The sequence below is a fragment of the Strigops habroptila genome, chromosome Z (assembly GCF_004027225.2).
Source record: "Strigops habroptila isolate Jane chromosome Z, bStrHab1.2.pri, whole genome shotgun sequence".
Lineage (NCBI taxonomy): Eukaryota > Metazoa > Chordata > Aves > Psittaciformes > Psittacidae > Strigops > Strigops habroptila.
Window position 1 is genome coordinate 63,340,267 of NC_044302.2, and position 25,258 is coordinate 63,365,524.

General features: G+C 39.6%; 1 protein-coding gene across 4 annotated transcripts in view; it reads right to left on the reverse strand.

Moving 5' to 3' along the window:
• PTAR1 (protein prenyltransferase alpha subunit repeat containing 1) overlaps positions 1-21,962 on the reverse strand; it is a 99,160-nt gene extending 77,198 nt beyond the window's left edge. For all 4 annotated transcript variants that reach the window (XM_030512296.1, XM_030512298.1, XM_030512297.1 and 1 more), the window contains exons 1-5: positions 21,750-21,962; positions 15,000-15,169; positions 7,720-7,786; positions 4,838-4,942; positions 977-1,190 (exon numbers count right to left, since the gene is read on the reverse strand). In XM_030512296.1, the coding sequence (XP_030368156.1) occupies positions 977-1,190; positions 4,838-4,942; positions 7,720-7,786; positions 15,000-15,169; positions 21,750-21,835 (642 nt within the window). In that variant the 5' untranslated portion in view covers positions 21,836-21,962. The remainder of the gene's footprint in view (positions 1-976; positions 1,191-4,837; positions 4,943-7,719; positions 7,787-14,999; positions 15,170-21,749) is intronic.
• Between the last annotated feature and the right edge of the window lie 3,296 nt (positions 21,963-25,258).

The following is a 25,258-nucleotide window of genomic DNA, read 5'->3' on the forward strand; positions in this document are numbered from 1 at the left end:
AGCCCTGTTTTCCTGGGGATGGATGAACACCTGCCTGCCCCCAATGAACTAATTCCTTATCCTACTTCACCTGTGAATGTGGCTTTTGCTTTCCCTATTCAACCGTCTTTATCTCAACCCACAAGTTTTCTCACTTTTACTCTCCTGATTCTCCCCCCATCCCGCTGTGGGGAAATGAGAGAGCAGCTGTGTGGTGCTTAGTTGCTGGCTGGGGTTACACCACATGCATACTTTATACAAGGATACTTGACAACTTGACATAAACTTGATAGGCAGAGGAGTCCAGGTTCTGGTCTGTATCCCTCATGGAGTCTGGAACATACTTGTGATTTACTACTAAGCTGATACAGCTATTCTTAAAGTTTCTCAGGTGACAACAAGAAATATCAGTCAAACAATATTTGTTGCTAGCAGTAGCTGGCCCGTAATACAAAAATAATGGCTATAGTGACCCAACAACCTCCACTAAATTCCTTCCTCACTCCCCTATGTATTTACAGCATGGCAGAATGCAGAGGCTTCCATTAAAAATGTGATGTCACTGTATCAGCCTAATATTCACAAGGAATTCACCTAACAGATTAGAAAACAGAAGATTATGAAACTACCTATACAATTTGAGATCACGTCACATTAAATAATTCAATTTGCTGTAGGTCTCCATGTTTCAGATACTACCACGTGATCTGAAATACTTGCCACCACAGAAGATGTCCCTGCTGGTATTGAAATTGCCTGAGTAGGCCTCAGTTTAAACGACGTCAAAAGACACCGCTGGAGTTGTAGAAACAGGTTACAAGCACTACTATGCTTTCTCTGAAATTCCTGCTGGCTTTACTTAATCCTTTAATATTTTGAAACCACAGAAAAGCTGAATAAGGTTATCAAAATGAGACATTGCATTATATTACCAAAATAGTATCTGTCATGTACTATCTTTTTCTCCTACAGGAATTTATTCACTATTGTATTATACCTTGACAGTCAGCTTTCCCAAATGCTGTAAAACCCAGATGCGATGGGACCAGGCATTGTAGTTGCTTGGATATCTCCCAGCGGCTTCAGAGCAGACATTCATTTCCTCCTGCACTATTCGGTGAATTCTCTCCACAGGTGCTGCTCCCAAGTTTCCTTTAGTCACAAGACTGGGCAAGGAGTTCTCCTGAATTAGTTGTTGCAGCACCCATCGTCTAGTTAAATGAGGTACAGTGTTAATGGTGAAAAAGCAATTTTAGGAGGGAAAAAAAAAAGGGTTTTTTTTCATTTATATAAATCAATCAAATCTTTCTTTCAATTATCTGAACTACACTATAACTAGATGATGAATAAGTAGTAATCCTAACTATATGAAGTCTTCCCATACTTTATGACTTTATGATCACACTCCAAAATAATTTATCTCTAGCCGTATCTGTTCACTCACTGTAAATGGTCATGGCTACTTATAGCATATTGAAAGAAAACAGAAGGGAACAGCAAATTAAAGAAAAAAAAAAAAGCAAGAAATGTCTGCATGCGGTTTCTAATGAGCTCCCGTTTCAGAACTTGTATAGCACTAAAGTATTCAAAATTAGACAGAAAGGATTAAAAAAAAAAAGAAAAAAACACCAACCAAAAACCTGTGCTTTGTATTTTTCATATTTATCAGCACTGCACATAATAAGCCGAATTAGTTTCTGTGCATCACCAGCAGAAAGAAAGTGCAAAAGACTCTCAGTCTCAAGGACTACAGGTATAAGCAAAATAAATGGTTTTTATTGCTTAATTACACGTATTTGATTTTAAGTGGCTGAAATAAGCACATGGGGTTTTTTTAATTTTACTTTGGAATGACTTTTAGTTGTATTTTAGGAGCTTTTGTAGATGAGTATTTTGAAATGTATCCTTAATGCTGCAGAAACATGCATCCGCAGACCCTACATAAAAGAGGCCTGCCAAAAAGGGGCCACAGGAGATGTGTAGGCTTTCATGCAGCAGCATGTGTCAAGAGAATTGCAAAGGGCTCATGTGGAATGTTCTGGAAAACTGGATATCCCATCCTCTGGTCTGTGACACAGAGGTTTTTCTGTTTTGTACTGGCTCACACCAGTCCAAAACCAATTAACTGCTACTTTCAGAAAGGTGTTATTCCTGGTTAAAAGAAAATAAAACATACATATAATAAATCATTTTCTTTAAAAAGATAATTTGGATTTGCAAATAATATGTAAAATTGCATATATATATAAACACATTTTTTTTTAAATCAGTAAGCTAACCACTCACTGTTAAAAAAATGCTGTAATCCGTCTGCTTTTTCTCTCATTTGAAAACATTCATAATATTCTTGGTGACTGGTGTTTTTTATTTACACTGTGCCTTTTTCTTGATTATTAAAAAAAAAAATAATTTAAACTATTGGAAGACAATATTAAAGATAAGTTTTAAGAAAGAAATTTTTAAACACAGTAGAAGTCACAAACAGCAGATTGAAGTCAGTGTTCATATACTGGCTTCCTACATAAGAATTGTTTTAACTAAAGACGTACAGCCAAACATACCATGATTTTTGACTATTGTTAACTTTATGTAATGTAGTAATTTTGAAGACTTAATTTTTGCTTTTTAAAAATGTCTTTGATCCAAATATCACCACCTAGTATTTTCTCACTTCAATCACCAGACTTGCAAGAAATGTTAAATCTTAGAAATGTCTAGGCAAGAAAGATAAACAAGTAAATGAGGCTTAATAAAAGATAAATATTGCATTAACATTGACTTCTCAGTAAAACCATAGAAGGACAAATTATTTTGAGCCCCAAAATACTTCAATTTCTTAAAATAAGGAATGAAGATAAATTACATATATAGGAGCATGTGGAAAAAAAAAGAGGCTTTATAGGCTCTGTCACCACAACAAAGGAAAAAAAATATAAAACTAAATCTGAACTCCCTTCTAGACTTTTTGCATGGAAAGAAAAAAAAGACAAGCACAATCTCAGAAGATTTAAAATGTATTTTGGGTGCCTGTTGAATATTATGGTATTATTTCAGAGAAATAATGTTTTAAGAAAACATTTTCTGTGACAGATTTGGAAAAAAAATCCAATTTGTTCTGTCACTGTATGTTCCTATTACTATTGCAGTTCCTGGAATTACTGCAAACGAACACAGGCTTATTCAGTGACAAATGCACAATCATAGATACACTGACTGTACATGTAGATATAGATATGTATATAATCAGTAGATACACTGTGTATATGCACAAGATCTACTTGAAACCCGCCCAGAAGTATAGCAAAAGGCCGTATAGCAAAATGTATGACAGGTATTTTGATATGTTTAGCAAGTATACCTGGCATGTGTAAACAGAAAAAAAAAAAAAAAAAAAAGGGTATGTTTTACTGAATTCTGTAATTCCCCCATTCTATTTTTTTGCACTTCTGCCTGAAATTTGGTATCATGGGGAAAGAGAAAACATGAGATTAATCACTGTGCTGATGCAGAAAGAAAATTTTTTCTACATGTTAGAAAATAAGATGAGCAATCACAGTCAGCACGTCCAAATCCAAGGCAAACATATTTACAATCAGCCTCAAATATACTCTTTTGTTTTAGGCAAATACAAGGAAGAACAAATTATAACACTAAATAAAATACTCACAATTTAAGATTGCATAAAAGTTAGACAGAATTTTTTATTATTTCTGTAAAATGTAGATGAGTATCAAGAACCTACCACTCTAACTTCTTAAAAATAGAAATTTATCAGTGCTGTTGTTGTATCACTGCTACTAAGAAAGAAATTAACAGAAATTAAGTAGGTGCTTATAACCTAAGAAACACCCAGGAGTATTTCGTGTACTACATTCTAGGTCAAATTTGAGAATTTTAAGCTCATGCACTGACAAAGAAGAGTCTACCGATGAGTTTACCTCCCTCTTCCAAAAACTCATCTTATCAGTACAACTGAAGTTTTATTTGTGGTTTTGATAAGAGTCCCTCACTGAGGTATCAACTTTACAGTTGTCCTGATGTTGGACATGGGAAATGCAAACATTGTGAACTGCTTTCTAACGTGTTGCATTCAAATCTCCTTAAGGCTGTGTATAAAAGGATGAGTGATTCTGTGAAAAATATATCATGGAAAAAAAAAAAAATATCACATATACACCAAGATTTTTTTCTTTTTTTTTTTTTTTTTTTAAAAACCCAAAGTTGAGCAACAGATACATCACTTGGCTGTGCTACAGGTGTTTTATGTACACTCAGTCATGATTTGAGATGATCAGATTTGTGCGTCTGAGTAATTTTGGAGTTACCTTTTCCAAAAATGTGCTCTGTTATTTTAATATTTACTAGTGATGACAATGACATTGCTTAAGTTAGAAACGATAAAAATAAATTCACCAAGCCAAAAAGACTTGGAATGGAGAAGAACTCAGTTTTGGTTATAAAGATTAGCTTTTACAGATTCTTGTCTGAAATGCCTGTAAACAAGCAATATAGTGGTAAATTCGAAGAGGGAAAGAGGGAGAAACCCACAATGCTCAAAAACTTACTATCGATGGAATCAGAATTCTCAGGCTGAAAATTTTAGGTGCTGCAAGACATGACAGACCTTTAGGAAAATTTATCCCACCTCCAAAATTCATTAAAAAAAAAAAAGTAGCAAAAAAGGTGCATGTTATTTTAGTTTAAGTATAAAATCAAAAGCCAAAGAAGAGTATTTTAAAATGACTGGCTCAAAGAATGTGGTACATTTGTAGATGTCCTCCAACTACGGCTCTCCTTAACCCAAGCTGGAGGGGAACATTTAAGTTTGGGGAGACAACAGACGGCAAGGTAAACAAACCTATGAATCCACGTTTCTGGACTCTTTGGAAACTTGGTTAACGCCAGTTTTCCAAGATGCAAATCTTTAAGTGGATTTAAAGTGCCAGACAGTATTAATTCTTTCCTACAAAAAACAAAGTAAATTTGTATGAATAGGAGTAACCTGAAAATGGAACACACATCCCGACAGCAAACAGCATGGCATTTCCTTTGTATTGTAATAGAACTTTACTGTCAAACTACAGGAGTTTATTAAAAAGCCTTTGGTGGATTAACCTATTCCACTTCGACTGAGATACACACACACACACCCCCTCCCCATTCAACCAAAACCAATATAATAAATTCCAATCAAAGAACTTTAACTCAATCTGAACACATACATCACATACATTAGTTCCCAAACCTACCCAAAAATCACTGAGTCAACTGTATTCGAGTGTGACGCCCAACCACAATTTCTGTTACTAATCCAAAAGTCATGGAGCTATATGTAATGCCTGTCATTTGCACACTGTAAAAGCATTTTAAGAAAACAAGCAGTGCTTTTTTGGTTTGCTTTCTTTTTCTGTTGTTGTTGGGGTCGGTGTTTTTTTTTTCCTTTGATGCAAGGACTGCCAATAAGGTTACATATATGACTAAACACTCCTTATTGAACTTATGCCCTTAGATCATGCTGTACCTCTGAAAATAGTTCCTTAAGGAAGTTTTGCTGCTGGTATCTAGTGTAGTTAGTAGAGAACTGCCTGCAGAGATCACAAACATGGCTATGGGGATGTTTGTTTTTATCTGAATAAAGTTGCACCATGCTTCGGATTGGATGCTTTCAGCAGGGCTAAACAGCAAATTCAGGCATACCAGCCAGGAGCTGCAGACTCACTAGACTGTTCAGTGCCAGTGCATTGACTTTTACAAAGCAGACAAGATAAATATTTAGCGAATGTCAACACTGGAGCAGGTGGAATAATAGCTCCATTATTGCAATGCACAAGGTGACATTTTGGTAAAAATTAATTACTACATGGACAATGGAAAAAGCACCCTACATCAGTCTAATACTCAAAACAAATACACGTACATATTTAATAAAGATTTAGATTACCAGATCACCTACGTCCCAAAACCTAAACTCCTGATTAAGAAGTTGTTCTTTCTATATTAAAGCATTAACTGTAAAAAAGTAGACTCACACATATTTAAAGTAAATTTACTCTTCAAAAGAGCAAACTCCCAGCTGCAGCCTAAACCAATGGAGGGTGAGATTCAGCAAACGAGCCCCTTGGCTAGAGCAGGCTCGGTGGTAAACTCTACAGCTACCGACTGGGTGGTATAACAACCACCTCTCTACGAATGCTACACAGAGCTTCAATGACAGACTGCTAGCCAGGACACTGACCAAGAATTTGAGGAGCAAGGCAATTCTGTAGTAATACAATTCTGTAGTAATTTGTATACTTGTGTAATCCATAAACATCATAAAAGAGAAAACAATCCTCATCCATATTCCTGAACATTTTTAATTCCACTTAGAACTTTGAACTACTCAGGTACATAAAAGCAAACTCCTCCAGCTGTCAGGCAGAAAAAAAGCCAGACTGATCAGCATGGATGCATTTGCATTAAAAAAAAATAAAATAAAATTCAAAACTTTAACCAAAAACCTGCATTCAGTTTTAAGTTTCACAAGATTATGTTACTGTAGTAGCTCTAGTACTTATAGATGCTCATATAGATGCTCGTTTTAGCACTTGAAAGCTACTCGAACTATATACATTGTCATGACAGTAAGCTCTTTGCTATCAATTTAATTCCCCTTTCTTAAACCTGAGATGCTAGAAAGTTACAGATCACTGCAGAATCCTTCAGAACTACACCAGCCGTGAAAAAAAGAGGGAGGGGAGGGGAAAAAAAAAAAAAGAAGCTGCATTTGTGCTCTCCAGGGCTGACAGCTATGTGCAGCAATCATCTTTCTAGGTCATTTTGTTGATTTTTCCTACTGCAATAATGCATCTTAACTAGGAAAGTACTATTTTAATGACAGCCCTCCTACACACTAACATATCATTTTCTGCCAGCCCTTCAGCCCTTCTAAAGCTATTCCTTTAAGCCTGCCTCCAGTCTTATCTAGGTAGCAGGGAGAGAATTTCCCCCCACCTCTGAGATTTACACAAAAATTATCAGACTATAGGGTTGCAAAGAACTGTTGCTTCTGGGCTCCATTAAGAGCAAGGAGGTAAATTCCTGCTTCTCCTCCATGATAACTCCTGGACAGATGATGCAGCATGACCAATGGTGAAACTAGACTAATCCAAACAGGTATGAGAAAAGAGCAAGGTGAGGGAGAATCTATCTGGAATAAAGGATAGCTGCAGTGTACCTATTGAGGGCTGTTCAGCTTTGATAAGCTGCACTGGTAATGACAGCAAACTGAACTGTTACCTCAAAAGGACTCAGGTATGAATATTCAAAGAGTGGTAAAATTACAACAGTGAAGACAGACAGCAGACATCAGTTGGGCACTACATGATTCAGTGGAAAGAATATGCCCATCTAAAGGCTACGCATGGCCTTTCTTAACTTACAGAATGAAAGAGGAGTGGCAGTTCAACAGGACTTATGTCCCCCAGAAATGTGGGCCAAACATGCGCCTTCACATTCAGCGGTGTAATCTTCAGCCTGCACTGCCAAGAAAACCAAAACCAACCAAACCAAACAAACTACAGAAAAAAAGGCAGTCTGAAACTATCTGCAAGACATGCAGGACAGAAGGAATTTCTAACATTCCTTCAGCACTCCTCAGCTGAATAGCTCTTACTGTGTCACTAATTATCACTTAAAATGCAGCTTACAGCTGATGTAAGGCCCAGGAATTTCTGATGTCATTTGCTGAGTACGACATACCTCACATTCCAAGCAGTGGTGAAGTCAGGGTTCAGCAGCAGCAGGGTACATGTGACATCTATCAGCTCTAGAATGATTGAACAAGAGACACAAGGATTAGCAACAATGTATTCAGAACAGCATTCCTTTATTATTTAAAATAATGGAATTCCATCCTGCTAACAACTCATATCTAAGAAGTCTGAAGCTGGAAATTTCTGACCTTTACCTGTAGTGCTATAACCAAACATATGGTATGCCCTCAGCAAGGGACAGCCACTGCATAGAATCCTTGAGTATTTAGTGATTTAAATTGCAGACACACTGTGTATATCATAAATACACAATTCTTCAAAGAAAACCCCAAAATTTCTAAGAAAGTACCATTAAAAATATACCGTACTATTTCAGTCCAAGCCTGAGCTGCAGACTGCCACCACATACTATACTGTTAGAAAAAAATACACATACTGGGGGGGGGGGGGTGGGAAGGGGGAAGGTAGCTAGGAAAATAAAACACCATAACCATGAATTAAGGTCGCAAAATAACTCCACTAGCTGTGCAGAAAACACTTTAAATACATTCTGAGATGACAGCCTTGCTTCAGACTGACATTTTAAGAGTAATTCACCAAAAGAATAAACAGAACATTTGCTTGCATCCATGCATTTAAGTACTGCAGACTATAGAGATAAGTATTACACTTATTTTTTAACAATGTTATAAAACCAAGACTGAGGTATATGGTTGCTGAGAATGGAAGAGTAATTTCACTGTAACCCAGTCTTTCCTTTTCCCTTTGCACTCCACTGCACCATTCAAGCATTTTTGAGTCCCATGAGGGTGACACTAGGGATTCATGAGGCACCTCGGCTTAAACTTGAGATACTAAGGACTGCCACTGCATTGGCTCCCTTAACCTCTTCTCTCAGGAGACACAACGCATCAGTTAACCTGTCCTGCAACCACAATTCTTAAATTTACCTGAAAATTTTGCAACTAAGCAAGAAGAAATTTGCTTCAAAATGAAATGTGACTATCCAGGCTTTTACTGCCAAGAAATTTGGGCTACATTCTCTCCTAATCACACTGCATTTAACATACTAGATTGTACTCCAGGTGGTTTCCAGCAAATAAGCAGCACTTTATAAATTAAAGGAGAAAGAAAAAGGAGAAAAAGGGTATCTCATGGAATTAGATCCCTGGTTAGTACAGTTAGTATAATTGTAAAATTAAATTTTAGGTCACTGACGAAATGCAACAATAATAGAGCATATTAATTTGAAATGCAAAGGAACATGGCTTCATGTACCTTGTAACCAAGACTTTGAGAGAAGTTAGGATTTAAATGGGTCAAAAAGTGTAATACCCTTGTATACTACTGTAAGACTGCTTGTTCATTTATGTTCAACAAAGGAATTTTGTGTTTCTCATGATATTCTTGCTCAAGAGGAACATGTTATGACATCATATAATGCAGTGGGGGAAGAAAAAAATTCTTTAGTGTACTCTGTCAATTTTGCACTAAGCTGTTATGTTGATGTTTTAGAAATTACTACAAGGAACTAACTTTTCTGTCTAATTTCATGAGTTTTAGTTGAGTTTTTTTTCCTTTTAATGAAATATTTCCTTTTAAACCCCTCTTTGTTGTGAAGGCATGAGCATTTCTCACAAGTGCAAAGCTGCTTCCTGATTTGCTGCCTGCACTGTACAAAGTTTTTTTTCTTTGACTTAACCACTGAACGAGAAAAGTACTTCAACACATTTAATTTTAGACAGGTGAATTGCCCAATTGAAATATCCAGGATTACTGACATAAGTAAAATTAAACACCTACTAAGTGCTTTGCTGGCTACTGTTTCAATTTTACATTCAAAAACTTCATTGGCAACATTTAACAACAGTTTTATAGGGATCGAAAGTTAAAAATGTGATCTGTCATTGTTTCATGTTGATTTCCATTTTGCCTTCTCAAAATACTAGCAGTTATTCTGCATTTTTAAAATATCTCAATTTTACATATCATGAATATACATAATTAAATGCGCTGATTATTCTGCTGTAATTAGCTTCTGTCATAACCAACACGCACATATTGTCTTACAAAATGTAATAGGCCAAGACCTAATAATAACTCTACTAAGGTAACATAAATCTTTTTTACGTCAAATTCACAGTAGCCACCACTTGGCAACTGAGAGTTTCTTCAAGGGAAAAAAAATAAAATCAGGAATTACGATCTTTGCTGCTAACACGAAGCAAGGCTAAATACCTTCATTCAGTTAACTGCATTTTTACACTATTCAGCGAACCTGCTCTCCAACTGGTGATTATCTACAAAAACAAACAACAAAAACCCACCACACGTCCAAAAAAATCCCAAACAAAAAAGTTTAATACTAGCTTCTCCCCTAGTCAAAAGAGTCATGTATCTTTTAAGCTTGCTTTAAGTCATATTTAATCAAGACTGCCAGAAAATTGCTGGCTTAATATAATTTTTAGAACATATTATGAAGAGTTCAGCACACCAAATGTAGGTGGATTGACACTTCCTATGGTGAAATTGATTTTCAGCTGCTCATCACTTTGCCAAGAGGTCAGTGGGCTGTATCTCAAGGTTCCAATGCTCAACCATGGTTAAGTATTAATGTAGCAGAACTGTATAGTAACGGAGATATCTGCAGGACTTCTTTTGTTACAGGAGGGAAAATTGTTTACTATAGGAGGGAAAGGTAAATGAAACTTTGCAGTGCAGGATAAAAAGAAAAGTAGAGACACAGCAAAATACTGCAACAAAGAACAGAATTAGAGGTTGTGAATTAAGTCATAAAAAATTCTGAACTTTTGAGTGCCGGATTTTCTAAATCATAGAATCATAGAATAATAAGGGTTGGAAAGGACCCCAAGATCATCCAGTTCCAACCCTCCTGCCATGGGCAGGGACACCTCGCACCAAACCATGCTGCCCAAAGCTCCGTTCAACCTGGCCTCCAGCACCGCCAGGGATTCACAACTTCCCCGGGCAACCCACCCCAGTGCCCCACCACCCTCCCAGCTACGAACCCCCTCCCCATATCCAGTCCAAACTTCCCCCGTTCAAGGCCAAAGCCATCACCCCTTGTCCCACCACCACAGTCCCCAACAAAGAGTCCCTCCCCAGCATCCCCCCAGGCCCCCTTCAGATACTGGAAGGCTGCTATGAGGTCTCCACACAGTCTTCTCTTCTCCAGGCTGAACAGCCCCAACTTTCCCAGCCCGTCCCCACATGGGAGGTGCTCCAGTCCCCCCACCATCCCCACGGCCCTCCTCTGGACCTGCTCTAACAGCTCTATGTCCTCTTTATGCTGATAACACCAGAACTGTACACAATACTTCAAGTGAGGCATCACAAGAGCAGAGTAGAGGGGCAGGACCACCTCCCCTGACCTGTTGGCCACGCCTCTCCCAATGCAGCCCGGGATACAATAATGGTTTTAGTAATTGTTATGTACTGCCCCCTGTACACGCTATGGTTGACAAGACAGTTAAGAAAATGTTTATTACAGCCTAGTTCAGTCTTTCAAATACTTTTTAGAAACAGTTTTCATAGTCTACATGACTCTACTTATAACAATATAGCTTGTTTATCCTACTAAATCGTGATTTGCACTTAACATGACTACTCTGGTAATGTCAGAGGTCTGGAACAGCACCAAATCGAGCCTAATTTAAATAGAAGCTTGTCTACCATTTTGCCTGTTTGCCCTTTACAGAGGTTCACTGTATCCTGAACATTATCAAAGGAAAGCAGCAGACAAAATGAAAATCTCAAAGCAATACCCATTTCTTTCATGTTGATGCTCTTTGATGCTTTGTATAACAAGTAACAGATGAAGATTTCATGAAGTGTGGATTCTGAACCAGAGATGTCAAGTAACAATTTTAGTTACCTTTCAGCCAATTTTCAGTAGAAAGTCTTTTGACAGATCTGGCACACAGTGACAGTAGTTGCAGCTAGTTCCCTCGGTGTTAGTAACAAGAAATGACATTTTTTATTTACAATTTAAAAGTACTCTCTGCTGGATACATTTTAAGCAAACTATAGCATCACAGGTGCTCACTATGTACATGTTCTCTTATACATGAAATTCTTCCCAGCTGCAAAAGGACAAACATGACAATATGTTTTTAGGTTTTTTGTTTGTTTTTAGGTTTTGTTTTTTTCTTTGGGGGGGGGTGGGGGTGTGGGGGTGTGGTTAAAATATGGCTTTATCCAGATTTCAAGAGGTGCTTTTCAGAAGACTTGTAAAAATGGAAACACGGATTTATGGGAAGTAAGGATATTCCGGGAATATGCACAATAATACTTTGCTAAAAAGAGAAATTCGTGGCAATTTCAGAAAATCATCTTGTGATAATACAAGTAATATGCATTCATAAATTAAAAAAAATATTGGAGAAAGGATAAAAGCATTTTGCAAAATTAGGATTTCTAAACCGGAACAATAACCAGAAGAGAAGCAGTCATGATTCTAGATTCCAAGAATCCGAAAGAAACCATAACTAAATTAAACATTGTTACAGTAAGCTATTAATGACTGACTACAAAGCACTTCCTTCTTCCAGGATCTTGCCAGAAAATATCAGACGCCGCATCTCAAAACACGCGCTTGAATCAGCACCGTTTTTTTTCTACATTCTATTTAAAATGGATTACAATAATTCAAACAACACAACAGAGATAACAAAAGACTACATTTGCAATCACTGTTTATTACAAGCATCAACTGAATATGCAATTGAGTTTTGCAGCAGTAATATACAGATCCATTCCTTTACTACATTCAGAAGAAAGCTACTGCCTTGCCAAATTCTAAACATGCACTTTTGTCTACAAAAAGGAATTTGGAGGAAAATCCTTGAGGATATGTCAAACATACAGAAAAGGTAACATCTCTTGATAGAATATGCCTACTTAAGCCACATTAGAGACAATTCTGTAAATCTACCTGCGAAAGACTTCCACCTTCATTCCCTCCACCATTGCAGTTCAGTTTCTGCTAAAATTTCCTATCAAATATGAAACTCAATTACAGTAAAACATACTGAACTCTGTAAGCTGTACCTTGTTTTACAAACAAGTTGTTAACATGGAGGTGCTGCAGATCACCTCTTCTGACATTTTAAACTGACTCTATAACCCTAGAAACAAAGGAGAATGCAGTTTTGTTCTCAAAAGAAAACCAAAAAAGTCTGAACAAACAGTTGGTAATCTAAACTTCATGCCACTCCAGTATTTACTGACATAGTTTTATAATCTGTATTTTGAGAGGAAGGGTTTTGCGAGGCTTCATCTGGGAGGGAAGCAGAGATAGCCTTCAAGCAGTCATCACACCATACCATACAGGCAGAACAGGCATGTAGCACAGTGTCACTGCAACAAAGCACGTGAACCAGTGCAGATAGAGCAGGGTGCCACCACATTAGCCACCCAGCTACCCTTTAGCTAACAGCTATCAGCAGTCTCCAGCCTCCCGAACTGAAACTCTGGTGCACGTTATACTAAAGATCTGAACGCTATGAGTAGTCACAAAGTGTTCTTCAATGGGAAAGATATCGTCTCTTTCTGCGACAGAAAAATGCCATAGCAGGTAGAAGATACTAGAAAGAAGCCTCAGAAAGAACATGAACAAACACCAAGACACTGAGATAAACCTAGAATAAGAGCACGTTTTATGCTGACTGCTATTTAGAAGATACCTGAAACTGTGAACAAAATAAAAAAGTTTCTTAAACCAAAGTTTAAGAATTAAATTACCCTTTTTTATTCTTACTCTGAATAGGAGTACAAATTACACTTTGTAAGCAGTTCAATATCTCTCATGTCACACCTGTTTATAATTCTTTAACAAAGACAACATACACTGAAGTATTTTTCACGCAAGCAAATCAAAGTAAAATCCAAACCAAGATAAAAAGATAAAAAAGGAAATAGAGCTTTACAGTTACCAAGCTGTATGGACTAATGATTTCTGGCAGCCCTATATCTGAAAGATGCTGCACTTGTTTCTTTCCTTAGATCCACACATCACCACAGTTTTCCTTCCAACTCAGAAAAGCAGGACAAAATTTCTTCTGTAAAGATTAATATAATTTCCCTAAATCAGTCACCAAAATCAGTCACCTCTCACCCTTCTAGCTTGGGCAAGAAAGAAAGAATTTACATTTTTCAACTAAGCAGCCCTACAATTTGTTTAGCTTGCCAAGATGAACAATCCAAAGCCTGCCTTCCCCACCAGTAACACTCAGTTCTTTCAGAACAGGTTAAATTGGCTTTAAGGAACAGCGTAGTGTCAAAAAAGGTAAATTATCAGGATAAGGGGACCAAGCGCAACTCAGTAAGTTTGCAGACGACACCAAGTTGGGCAGCAGCGTTGATCTGCTGGAGGGTAGGAAGGCTCTGCAGAGGGATCTGGACTGCCTGACTGACGGGTTCAACATTTTGTTGAACCTCAATTGTATGAGGTTCAACAACTGCGCTTGGGTCCTGCACTTGGGCCACAACAACGCCATGCAACGCTACAGGCCTAGGGAAGAGTGGCTGGAAAGCTGCTCGGTGTAAAAGGACCTGGGAGTGCTGACTGACAGCTGAACACAATCCAGCTTGTGCCCAGGCAGCCAAGAAGGCCAATGACATCCTGGCCTGTACCAGTAGAAGTGTGGCCAGCAGGGCCAGGGCAGTGATCATCCCCCTGTACTCGGCACTGGTGAGGCCGCACCTCGAATCCTGTGTTTGGTTCTGGGACCCTCACTACAAGAGAGATACTGAGTTGCTGGAGCGGGTCCAGAGAAGGGCAATGGAGGTAGTGAATGGCCTGAAGCACAAGTTTTATGAGGAGCAGCTGAGGGACCTCGGAGTGTTCAGTCTGGAGAAAAGAAGGCTCAGGAGAGACTCTTTACAACTACCTGAAAGGAGGTTATAGCAAAGTGGGTGTCGAGTAACAAGCGATAGGACAAGAAATGGCCTCAAGTTGCACCAGGGGAGGTTTAGATCGAATACTAGGAAAAATTTCTTCACCAAAAGGTTGTCAAGCAATGAAACAGGCTGCCCAGGTAAGTGGCTGAGTGACCATCCCTAGAGATATTTTAAAAGATGTAGATGTGGCACTTAGAGACATGTTCTAGTGGTAGACCTGGCAGTGTTAGTTTTATGGTTTGACTCTGATATTAAGGGTCTTTTCCAACCTAAACGATTCTACAATACATAAAAAATGTGAACTAAGAATCACATTAGATACAATTCTCCTTCTGGGTAACTTACCATCTTTGTTCAGCCATTGTTTTCTTTGTCTGTAGAGGAGAAGTTTATTGTGGACATATGGCAAAAGAAACTTGACACACCAGCTCTCCACACCAAGCTTGTTTTCTACCAGGACGATAGGGCTCCGGTTATACCTGGCTTCAGGACAGGGTATCAATCCAATTTCATCTCTTAAAAAACAGAAAGAAATATAATTAGACTTACTTTGAGTAGATGCTAATTATTTTCCTCAATAGAGCAAACTGGCAATGCTTCCCATCCAGTCCATCATGTTTTCCCCTGTTTTTACCAAAAATCTGTACTCATTATCCTCAATTCACCTTCTTGGTTCTTGCTAGACTGCAGGTACAAAAAAAAGCATTTTCAGAAAGCCATTCTTTGCAAAACTCATGCAGTATTTTAACCTGGCAAATAAATTATTCAAACATGTTTGAAGGCATGAATAAAGACTTAACTTGAGCAAAAACCATAAGTGTCTTTTACCTCTGTATGATTTATTCAGACACAATATAAAAGCCACTTGTGATTTTGAATTGAGTACTACAAAAATTTTGTATTAGTTCCACAGTGCTGTAGCAACTGAAAATCAGAAGTATTTAAGACTTGCTGAAGAATCTGGAATTAATAGTCATTATTAGATGAGCCATAATGAATTCAAAATCCTTTCAAAGTTCTCTAGGAAGATCCCTTTTCGTGATTCTGGCTGTTCTTACCTCATGATAATCAAAAAGATTTATTCTATTTTCCCAATGAACCTAAATGAGTAAGGTCCGCTTTTTTGTATGTTTAGACTATCACCTAAGCAGTTTAACTCAGCTGAAATAACACAAGTACCCCTACCTTTGCGATGGAGATGTAAGAACTGCTACTGCAAAGGAACCAAAACACATTAACCATCCAGGCACCTGACTGACCCAAAGCCACCCATATGTGTCCTGCAGCAGTGTGACCAGGTGCTCAGAAACCAAAGTTCACACAAAAAAAATCACAGAGACAGCAACGTGCACGTTTCCACACGTTCCATTTTTTCTTCTATGCAAGACAGCCTGCTGAACAAACTACAGAATTTTGTTACTGGACAATCTGAGTGTACTGATTTAGTTCTCTGTCCTCAGTGGATTATTAATAACGTAATAAAAAGTGACGCCACCTGCCTGTTTAAGAATATGTTTGCTTATTCAGAAAAGAGACTCAATCCTTCGTACATCACAACATACATCACAAGACAAAAAGAGCACAAGTAACTCAAGGTAAGATATTTGCAAATCACTTGGCTCTGTCTCCAAACACACACCCAGGTCCTTTACCTGTCTCTGGTCATCTGAAAACAGGAATGAGACAGGAAAAACAGCATTTTCCTACCCCACCAACTGCAAGCCACAGTCCAAAGCAAGATGCTCCTTTCTGTTGCTGCACTCAACAGAAGTTCAGCCCTTCAGGAAGCTAGTCAGATTAGACCAAAAATGACATTCCCACCTGCTTCTTTAAACATGGCACCTTATGGCATGAAGTTTATACTTACTTACTGCTGACTCCCTTCTTTTATGAATGTTAAACCTGACCCTTAGCCAAACATTGCCTGACCTTGCATATAGAGTCATACAGGTCCCCACCTGCAATGAAGATGCTGCCACTCACAGCTTAGCTAATTAACTCCATGAATTACTGCAAGAATTCACTAGCTGTTGCTTACAAACAGTACCACAAAGGTAAACAGCGAGGAGAGAAAAAACACCCATACATCCACATCTCCACTTCTTATCAAATACAAAAAGTCTGACTCAGGTGAACTGAGTTTCACAACACTGCTTTAAATATGCCAAAATGACAGACGGGTAGGGTTTGCATAGAGCTGACAAGTCTATCTGAAACACCCCAACTCCAGAACTAACTCAGCTAGCTGAAATTGCCAGGGGACTAGACCAGTGCATAATGACATTCACCAAGATACAGTGCAGTACAAAAAATTGCTTATCTTCTAACCACTCAGTTTTTGCTAAGGTGCAAACCAGGACTTGTCATTTGGTAGAATATTGTCTCCAACATGTCTTCATACCCTGATATCGTTTTTGGTCATCCATCTGGTTCAGAAGTCTCATGTTGCATTCAGTTCCTGAGAAGCAACAGAATTCCTGATGCAAAATACCAGGAGGGCAGATTTATGTAAGATGAGATGCCTATCTCACCACCAAAACAATTCAAGCATCATCTGTTTTTGCTCCTGAAGTAACAGGGCAGGTCTGTCAGCCCAGGAGACACTGAGTATGTCTGCAGCCTCTGCTTCATCATGTATCCATATAAAGCTTCTGCAGCAGGACTCACATGCAGTCACCACTGAAATGTAAAATTAAGCGACCGATGTACCCTCCATCTTGCACGAATTGCCCTTGGCCATGTGACAGAAGACGTGCCTGTTCATATGACAGGACTACCTCAACTCATTGCAGAATGGAGGATGTTCACATTTAGGCCAAGTGACAGGTGCATGCTGCTCACAACCCTGAAGGAGACACCAGTTGAGGGCTACTGTTTGTCAGCATTTTGTACCGTCAGAAGCACCACCTACTATGAAAGGAAGGTTCAGTTGCTCTCTCTAGACTTCCCAGTTTTCTGATAGTCTCTTGAATTTTAGGAGTTATTTCATGCTTTTATATTTATTTTCCTCAAAGCAAGCACCACACTCACATTCCAAAAGCTGCATGAGTTATCTCTATATTTACGGGATACCACACTAGTTCACATTACTAAAATACACCATGGAAGCAGCCAAAACTTGGTGTAAGACTTTAGCTGGGTTGTCACGAAGCATGCAGCCATTACAGAGCTTCTTCAACCCATGCTGAGAACGAAGACGATGTGCACGGTGAGACCCAGGAGACCATGGAGCTGCGCAACCCAGACAGGGTCCATAGCGCAAACCTCAGCCATGACAGAACAGTAATGACAAGCTGATGCAGGACCTGCTTCAAGAGCCCTAGTCTGTTGACTTAGCCATTCAATGGCTAAATAAAACACTAGCCAACCTACTTTAAACTCATAAAACGATGATACAAAAAAGTTCCCTCTTTCATAAAACCAAAGGACTGCTAGAGAAGGAGGCATTTCTTGTGATGGAACTGTGACAGGTCTTCAGCTTTAGGTATCCCATGTTAAGGGACCTTTTCTGATTTTTTTCTGGAAGATCATCTTTAAAATAAGCCAACCTCTCCCCACAGGATTAGACAGAGGATATTAAATCATGGCTGGGAGATCTGAATGAGGTGGATATGATGCAACTGCAATTCTACTGACAATAAAGACTGGACATAAGTTGTTGAATATTTCTGCAATTACAAAAAGCTTTGAATACTGCAAGACAATCTGGAGCATGGAGACTTGAAAAGTATATATTTTTACATTAAAATAAGTCTCATGAAATGACTACATGGCTAAAGAATTTACAGTGTTTATATATTTACAGAATGTACAGCAAGAAAGAGAGGGCCTAAATTGAAGAGCTGAAAATTTTTTTCCCCTTATTGTGCAGTGCATCATATACAAGATTCTCTTTTAGAATTTCAAATAATAAATTAATTTGCACACTATGATTAGTCATTATCTTAGTGATATAACCAAAATATTCAGTAAATGAAAGAACAGTATATTATATGGAAATATATTATATGGAAATCCAAAGTACTTCTACTCAATATTTACTTCTAAAGAAGCTCTAGATGTGCCACTTTCACGGTGTAGGGGTTCCCTTCTGTCTGCTCTCAGATTAATCTCCACTTGATTGGACTTCTGCTGCAAAGTTCTGCACTGATGATCCTTCTCACTAAGTATTACAAGCATATTATTTTTATTACTGGTTTATTTGCAAGTACCAATGCTGCACAAAAGTATTAAACAATTCAATGAAAAGAACATGGGCAAGACAAATTTCATACTTGGATACAGTAAAGACTTAAGGAAGTATGTCTCTTTCTGAATCCCCTGAAATTTGCAATCACACCAGTAGAAACCTTGACTCAGTTTCAAATCTAACAAAATGAAGTGTGGTATTTTTACTACATTAAGAGTAAGATGAAGTGAGACAGAAAAAATTATCTAAGCTACAGTGACATGAATGATTCTTGGAAAACCATAAATAGTATCCTCAGATTTTGTACACAAATACTGGGCTACCATCTAAGAGTTCGTATTTCAAATTATGTTCACCAAATTGGTGTACTTTTCTGACAAGTGAGCCTCCTTCTGTTTGACGTCACGTGCAAAAGAACAGCAAAGTTAAAAATGAAAGATACATTGATCTGCTCACTGCTGGTGATCTGTTCAGTTCCAGAGGGATAGCTGATGCATCTGACTTTATCAGGAACTGTGCTCGAAAGACAGGGTAAAAATATCTTCCAGCCTTAGAAAATTGAGAACTGGCATGCTGACACAGTTAATTGACTGAAGAAAATGGAGCTATCAGAGACACAAGGCAATTTATATTTAGTTAGAAGTAAGCTCATCGTAAAAAGATGCACATTCTTCCTGCAAATTTAATTTAAAGGGGAAAAAAAAACCCAAACCAAAACAAAGAATTAAAAAAAAAAAAAAAAAAAGAAGAGAGAAAGAATCAACAATCCAGCATTCTACTTAGTCTAACCCTGCATTTTTACATGCTTTTTACTGTGGACCAGAGACAATGCTCCTTTAAAACCTACAAAGCTATGAACCTGCTAGAACAAACACTCATTCCAACAGATGCAAAGGGGACAAGCAAACAAACAGTCAAAGACAAGGAACAACAAATGCTCGAAGAGAAATGAGTAGGAGATAAAAATATGAGACGTGGACAGGAACATCATGCACATGTCAGCTCCCTTATTTTCAGTAGGGCCTGGTGGATGCCATGTAAAAGAATTCAAACCTGGATCTCTAACACAAACAGGTTGCTCAATTCAAGTGTATAACACCTGTCAGAGACTGCAGCTGGTTACAACTGTCTTGTCCACCAGCAGGAAGACAAGATGTCTCCAATATACCGGAGAGTATCTGGCCAGCGTGGCTGCGGGTCAGTGCTCTAGAGGCACAAAGGCATCATAGCAAAGGGCCTGCAGTCTACACTGGCTGTGCATAGACGCACTTCCAAGTACTGCAGTTCAGAAATTTAGCAGACAGCAAACTAGCAGTAGCTTGTGGTTCCTCACTCGAAGCATGCCACAGTGCATCCATCTCAGAGCATACAACTCTCACACCCTACTTTCATCTCTGAGATGGCATCTCTGAAAGAAAACGGCAACAGCGGCATATTCTTCAAAACCATGTTTAAAGTTTGCTACCAACGAAGAATCTGGCAAATGTGTAGGAACTAAGAATAATCAGAACATTCATTCACAAATACTGGCTGTTTACAGTCTCACAACCTAAAAATGAAGCTTCATGGCAAAACTCAGGGGTTTTTTTACACAGCATCCATATGCTGTATCTTAAAACCTGGCCACCCACCCAGGTTGCTTACTACTTCTATAGAGACATGAGGGGATTCAGGAGGGGATTCATTCTAATCCTCTCTTTTAAGCAATGGGATAAATTAAGTGCCTGTAAAATTTTCCTGCATAATTGGTTAGTGTACCATTTTCTGGAACAGACTAATAGTCCACCACCTCGGAGACTGAAGCCTTAGTGACTGACACAAATACACCGTACTTAGGTTATGAAGTTGTTATCCACTAAGTGCTACCTCATTTGCCATGACCAATATGGAGTTCACATAAACAGATAGAAAGGTGTTTCCCTAAACAGTTTGTGTCTTAAAACAACAAAGGATGGGGAAGGAAACAGAAATACGGGAGGTACCTAAATCGCGGTCTCGGAGCTGGTCAGTGGAACTGCAAATAAAACACTGACCATCTGACCCCCAGACTGTTAGAAAAGCCTGACTCTCACAAGATAGAAATAACTGTAGTTTGCATTTACACAGTCATTCTGCTTGTCTCCTACAAAACAACACACCACGAGAAGTATTGGCACCTCTGTTAACTAACCTCTGTTAGATTTGAACATGACATTCACCAAATCATGCTGTTTATACAAAGGTGCAATTCAGCACGCTTCAACCCTGCGATGTGCTTCCACCAGCACTAACGCTGTGCCTCAGACACAGACTCAGACACAGACCCTGCTGCCTTCAGTGGGACTTGGCAGTCCTGACCCACCCTCAGGTGAAGGTCAATCCCAACTCGACTACGCTGTGAGTTTAACACCGCCAAACCTCGAATTCGAGTAGGGTTCATTTAAGGACTTGTCTTTACAAAGATATTCATCACTCCCAGACTTCAGAGCCCCCGCTGGCTTCCACAGCTCGGTACTCCGCACTGCTGAGGGCGGTGCTGCCGTCAGGCCGACGAACCGCCGCACGGCTCGCCAGCGGCCGGGGTGCTGCCGCAGCCTGCGCCCCCCGGCCGCACGCCCGGCGCTACCCAGAAGCCGAGGCAGCGGGAGAGCACAGAAGACATCGTCCGGGCACCAGCGACTTGCCCCGGCGAGCGCAGGTGCCGTGGAAGCCGCCCGGCGCAGCCCCCTCCACTCGCAGCCTGGCACCCCGCGGGGCGACGCCGGGCGTGGAAACCCGGCTCGTCCCCGCGGCCCCTCTCGGCGTGACCTTGGGCCCGGCCCCCGGCCCCGGCAGGCACCGCTGCGCGCCGGCAGGCGAGGGAGCGGGGCCGCCGCCGGCCGAGGAGCCCGCCCGGTCCCGCCGCGGCCGCCGCCCGCGCCACTCACATGTGTGGGTTCCGCTGGAAGGCGTTGCGAATGTCCTTCACCACCCGCTGCACCAGCACCGCCACCTCCTCCGGCGACTCGGCCATTTTCCACCGCCGCAGCCGGCTCCGCCGCGCTGGGCGGGCAGAGCGCTTCCGGGTCAGCGGCCCGCGGAGAGCCGCGGGTAACGCGCGGCGGGGCGGGGCGGGGCGGGCCCTCCTCCCGCCTCAGCCCAGTGCCGGGGCGCGGGCGGCCGCCGTCCGTCCCGGAGGCAGAGGTGCTCTAGTGCGTGCCCAGAGGAAAGGGGCTGTAATGGCATGCGGTAGGTCTAAAACACCCTCTTAGGAGTACTGAAGAATTGGTCTGCTCTGCTACGTTTGTTGAGAAAGGGAATGATGCTTTAATTCTCGTTTGGGCTGCAACTCAGTAAATCTTTTTGTATAAATAAGAAGACAAGAGCCTGTAAAGTCATATGGCACTGTGATAGTTATCTAAAAAGATGGTAGTCTTTCACAAAGCAAAACTTCCACAGATTTAATTGAAGGTTCAGTGTGTTAAACCCCAAACTGGAACACTAGAACTGGGAGATTTAATGTGGCCTTCTCAATAGCGCATATATTACACGGAAAAATTTAGACTAAGTAATGCTGATATCAGGTAATTGGATTATATGGATGCCCTGCTGCATTTTTTCATTCACCTTATAGACTGTACAGGCACCGTTTCACAGAATCAGAGAATGGTTTGGGTTGGAAGGGACCTTAAAGATCATCTAGTTCCAACCGTCCTGCCATGGCCAGGGACACCTTCCACTAGACCAGGTTTATCAAAGCCCCGTCCAACCTGGCCTTGAAACCAACCTTGAAGCCAAACCTTCCATACTACTGCCCACCAGACTCATACTGTCCGTGTTATGCAAGATGGCAGTTTTAGTCAAACCCACATTTATATCTTTGTTACATATTAAGTGAACGATTTAAAGATCCTGCAGAAAGGAATAAAAAACCATAATTACCAAATTTCCTTTGAGAACTCCAATGACAAACTGTTCAATGGCCCATTTATATGCAGTGAGTATAAAATGAGAAGGGTCATAGAACCTGGGTTGTTGAAGGAGTATTTTGGTATCTGATGATGTATGGTGTCTGAAATTGTTGAGGCGAGCTGACGCATTCTGTATGTCAAATAAGCAAAAATACAAATATGAGGAAAGGTATTAAAACTCTTGGTGGGGACCAAGAGGTATTTTTAGCTGAGAAATCGAAATTGTTTTTTCACAATAGCTTTGATTGTTGTGTTCAGCATAACCCCGAATTTTTAATTTGTACCCATTTGCCTTGCTCTGAAGGAATAAGCCAGCTTTATGTGCTTGACAGCATACCTTTTGGTGAATTAGACCTAAAAGGAACACCTTCAGAATTACATTAATCATGGCAAAATTACTCAGTGGATTAAAAGTCTGGGTATGGGTGTGGGGTTTTTTTTTTGGTTTGGTTTGGTTTGGTTTGGTTTTTTTGTTGGTTGGATGGTTCTGGTTTGTTTTGGTTTGGTTTTTTTTTTGGTTTGTTGTAGTTTTAGTATTGGGTACAAGTGAAAATCAGTCATAACAATGCAAACTTATGTCCTGAAAGTACTGAAAATTGTTACAAAACTACTGATGTGCTTGAAAGTTGTAAAAGTAGTTATTTAGAATAGTGCAATTAACTGATGACATACAGTGTATGACTTCATGCTTGCCTTTTGAAGAGAACTGAACATGAAATTGCTATTCTTATTTAAATAGCATCATAAAATGTATTTAAATTGTATACCTTAGGTACTTACACATGCTGTTAAAGCTTATAAGGCAGACACTGGTTGTTAAAGCTCAATAACGCAGACATTGATATTAATATTGTACATGATAGTGTACAGTGATTCTGGGGAGTGTTTATTAATTTGTCAGCCAAGCATACTGACTTGCTGTAATTTTGGGGTATTATAATAGTTTCAGAAAATATTCTTTTGTTAATTTTCAAGTAGGGCATAAGAATGAACTGTGGATAATACACCATAATGAAGAATTATATATCTGTTATCCACCAAAAAGAAATTTCCCTGGGTAATCCATTCCTATGATACCTGGAGAAGTGACAAAAATTTTGGGAACAATTTAGCTGAGGTAATTCTTCTGTGATGAGTACAGAATAATATATCCTTGTAGCTATATAAAGTGAGATAACAAGCTTCTGTTACATTAAGCCTGCCTTAATAAATTACTAAAAGGTTAGAATGTTTCCATTTAGATCCAGTTCAGCAGGTATGAAATATAATTGTTAATGTCTTCATGGCCACCTTTGCAAAGTCTGTCTGATGATCTTGGTTTGTTTCTACGCCCCTCAGATACTGTAATTTGTTACAGCTCTGTGGACAATTGACCTTAATGCTATTGATACAAGTATCATATTTTGTGTGAAAACTCCTGACGGTTAGTGCTAACTGTCCTCCACTTCGGGAGAGTGGAAACAAGTGCACAGGAAAACGGGAACATCAATCTTAGTGATCTCCCATGGCCCAAGATTTTTTCTAAATAGGCCACATTGCATGGCCACAGGAGGAGAGTTGCATCAGAACTGTCCTTGCTCTGCTATTTATTACAAACATCATTTGGGAATGCAGGAAGGCACAGCACATTTTTTTTCATAAAATAGCAAGCATTATTCTTCAGATTTTTCAGTGATGTTTCTTTAACATCCAAAAATACGGGGTGTGCCTACATACAGTTTTATACGTAATAGTTCTGCATACATTTGCATTTCAGGCTAGTAAGCAAAAAGATTTTCACTGTTCCTTTAGGATGGATATACTCACTCTGACTGAGTTAACAGTGCTTTGGTTCAGGCATCATTGACAGATGGGCCTCACTGAAATCAACCCTGTTGAGCAAACCTTGTGAACTTGTGCTAAGTCACATCTTACCAGGAACTAACACTCTGAGCCGAAACCACGATACCTGTCTGAGCTGGAACTATACAGAACTAAAAATTGCTACGGTTGCACACCTGAGCGTACACCAAAGGAGGCCTGACTACAAGCCAATCACTTGATGCTGCAAATATGTGCAGCAGCCAGAGCCTATTGAGCTCTCCTGCGTGGCAGCAGGCGGAATGGTGATTTCCTCTTGAGCAGGGACACCTCCCAAAGTTACCTCTCAAGGCTGAGACATCCTTTACCTGGCATCTGATGTCTACAACGTGATATGATCTAAAAGATCTAAAACAATATTGTATATAAGCTAATTATTTGACATGTAGGAAGTAATAGATCGTTTTACTGCCGTATAATCATTGTTTAATAAAACCTTTGGCTAATCCCACAACAATGACTCCTCTCAGTAATTCTCCCTGGACACTGTTAACAGTGGTGCTCAGATATTGCCAGTTACTTCTGGTTTCGCTGCAAGGAGGCTAGTCCATACAAAAAACCTGTTGTAAATTATTATTGTGTCAAAATTTAGTATTCTAATATAATGGTTTTGCTGCAATAGATTA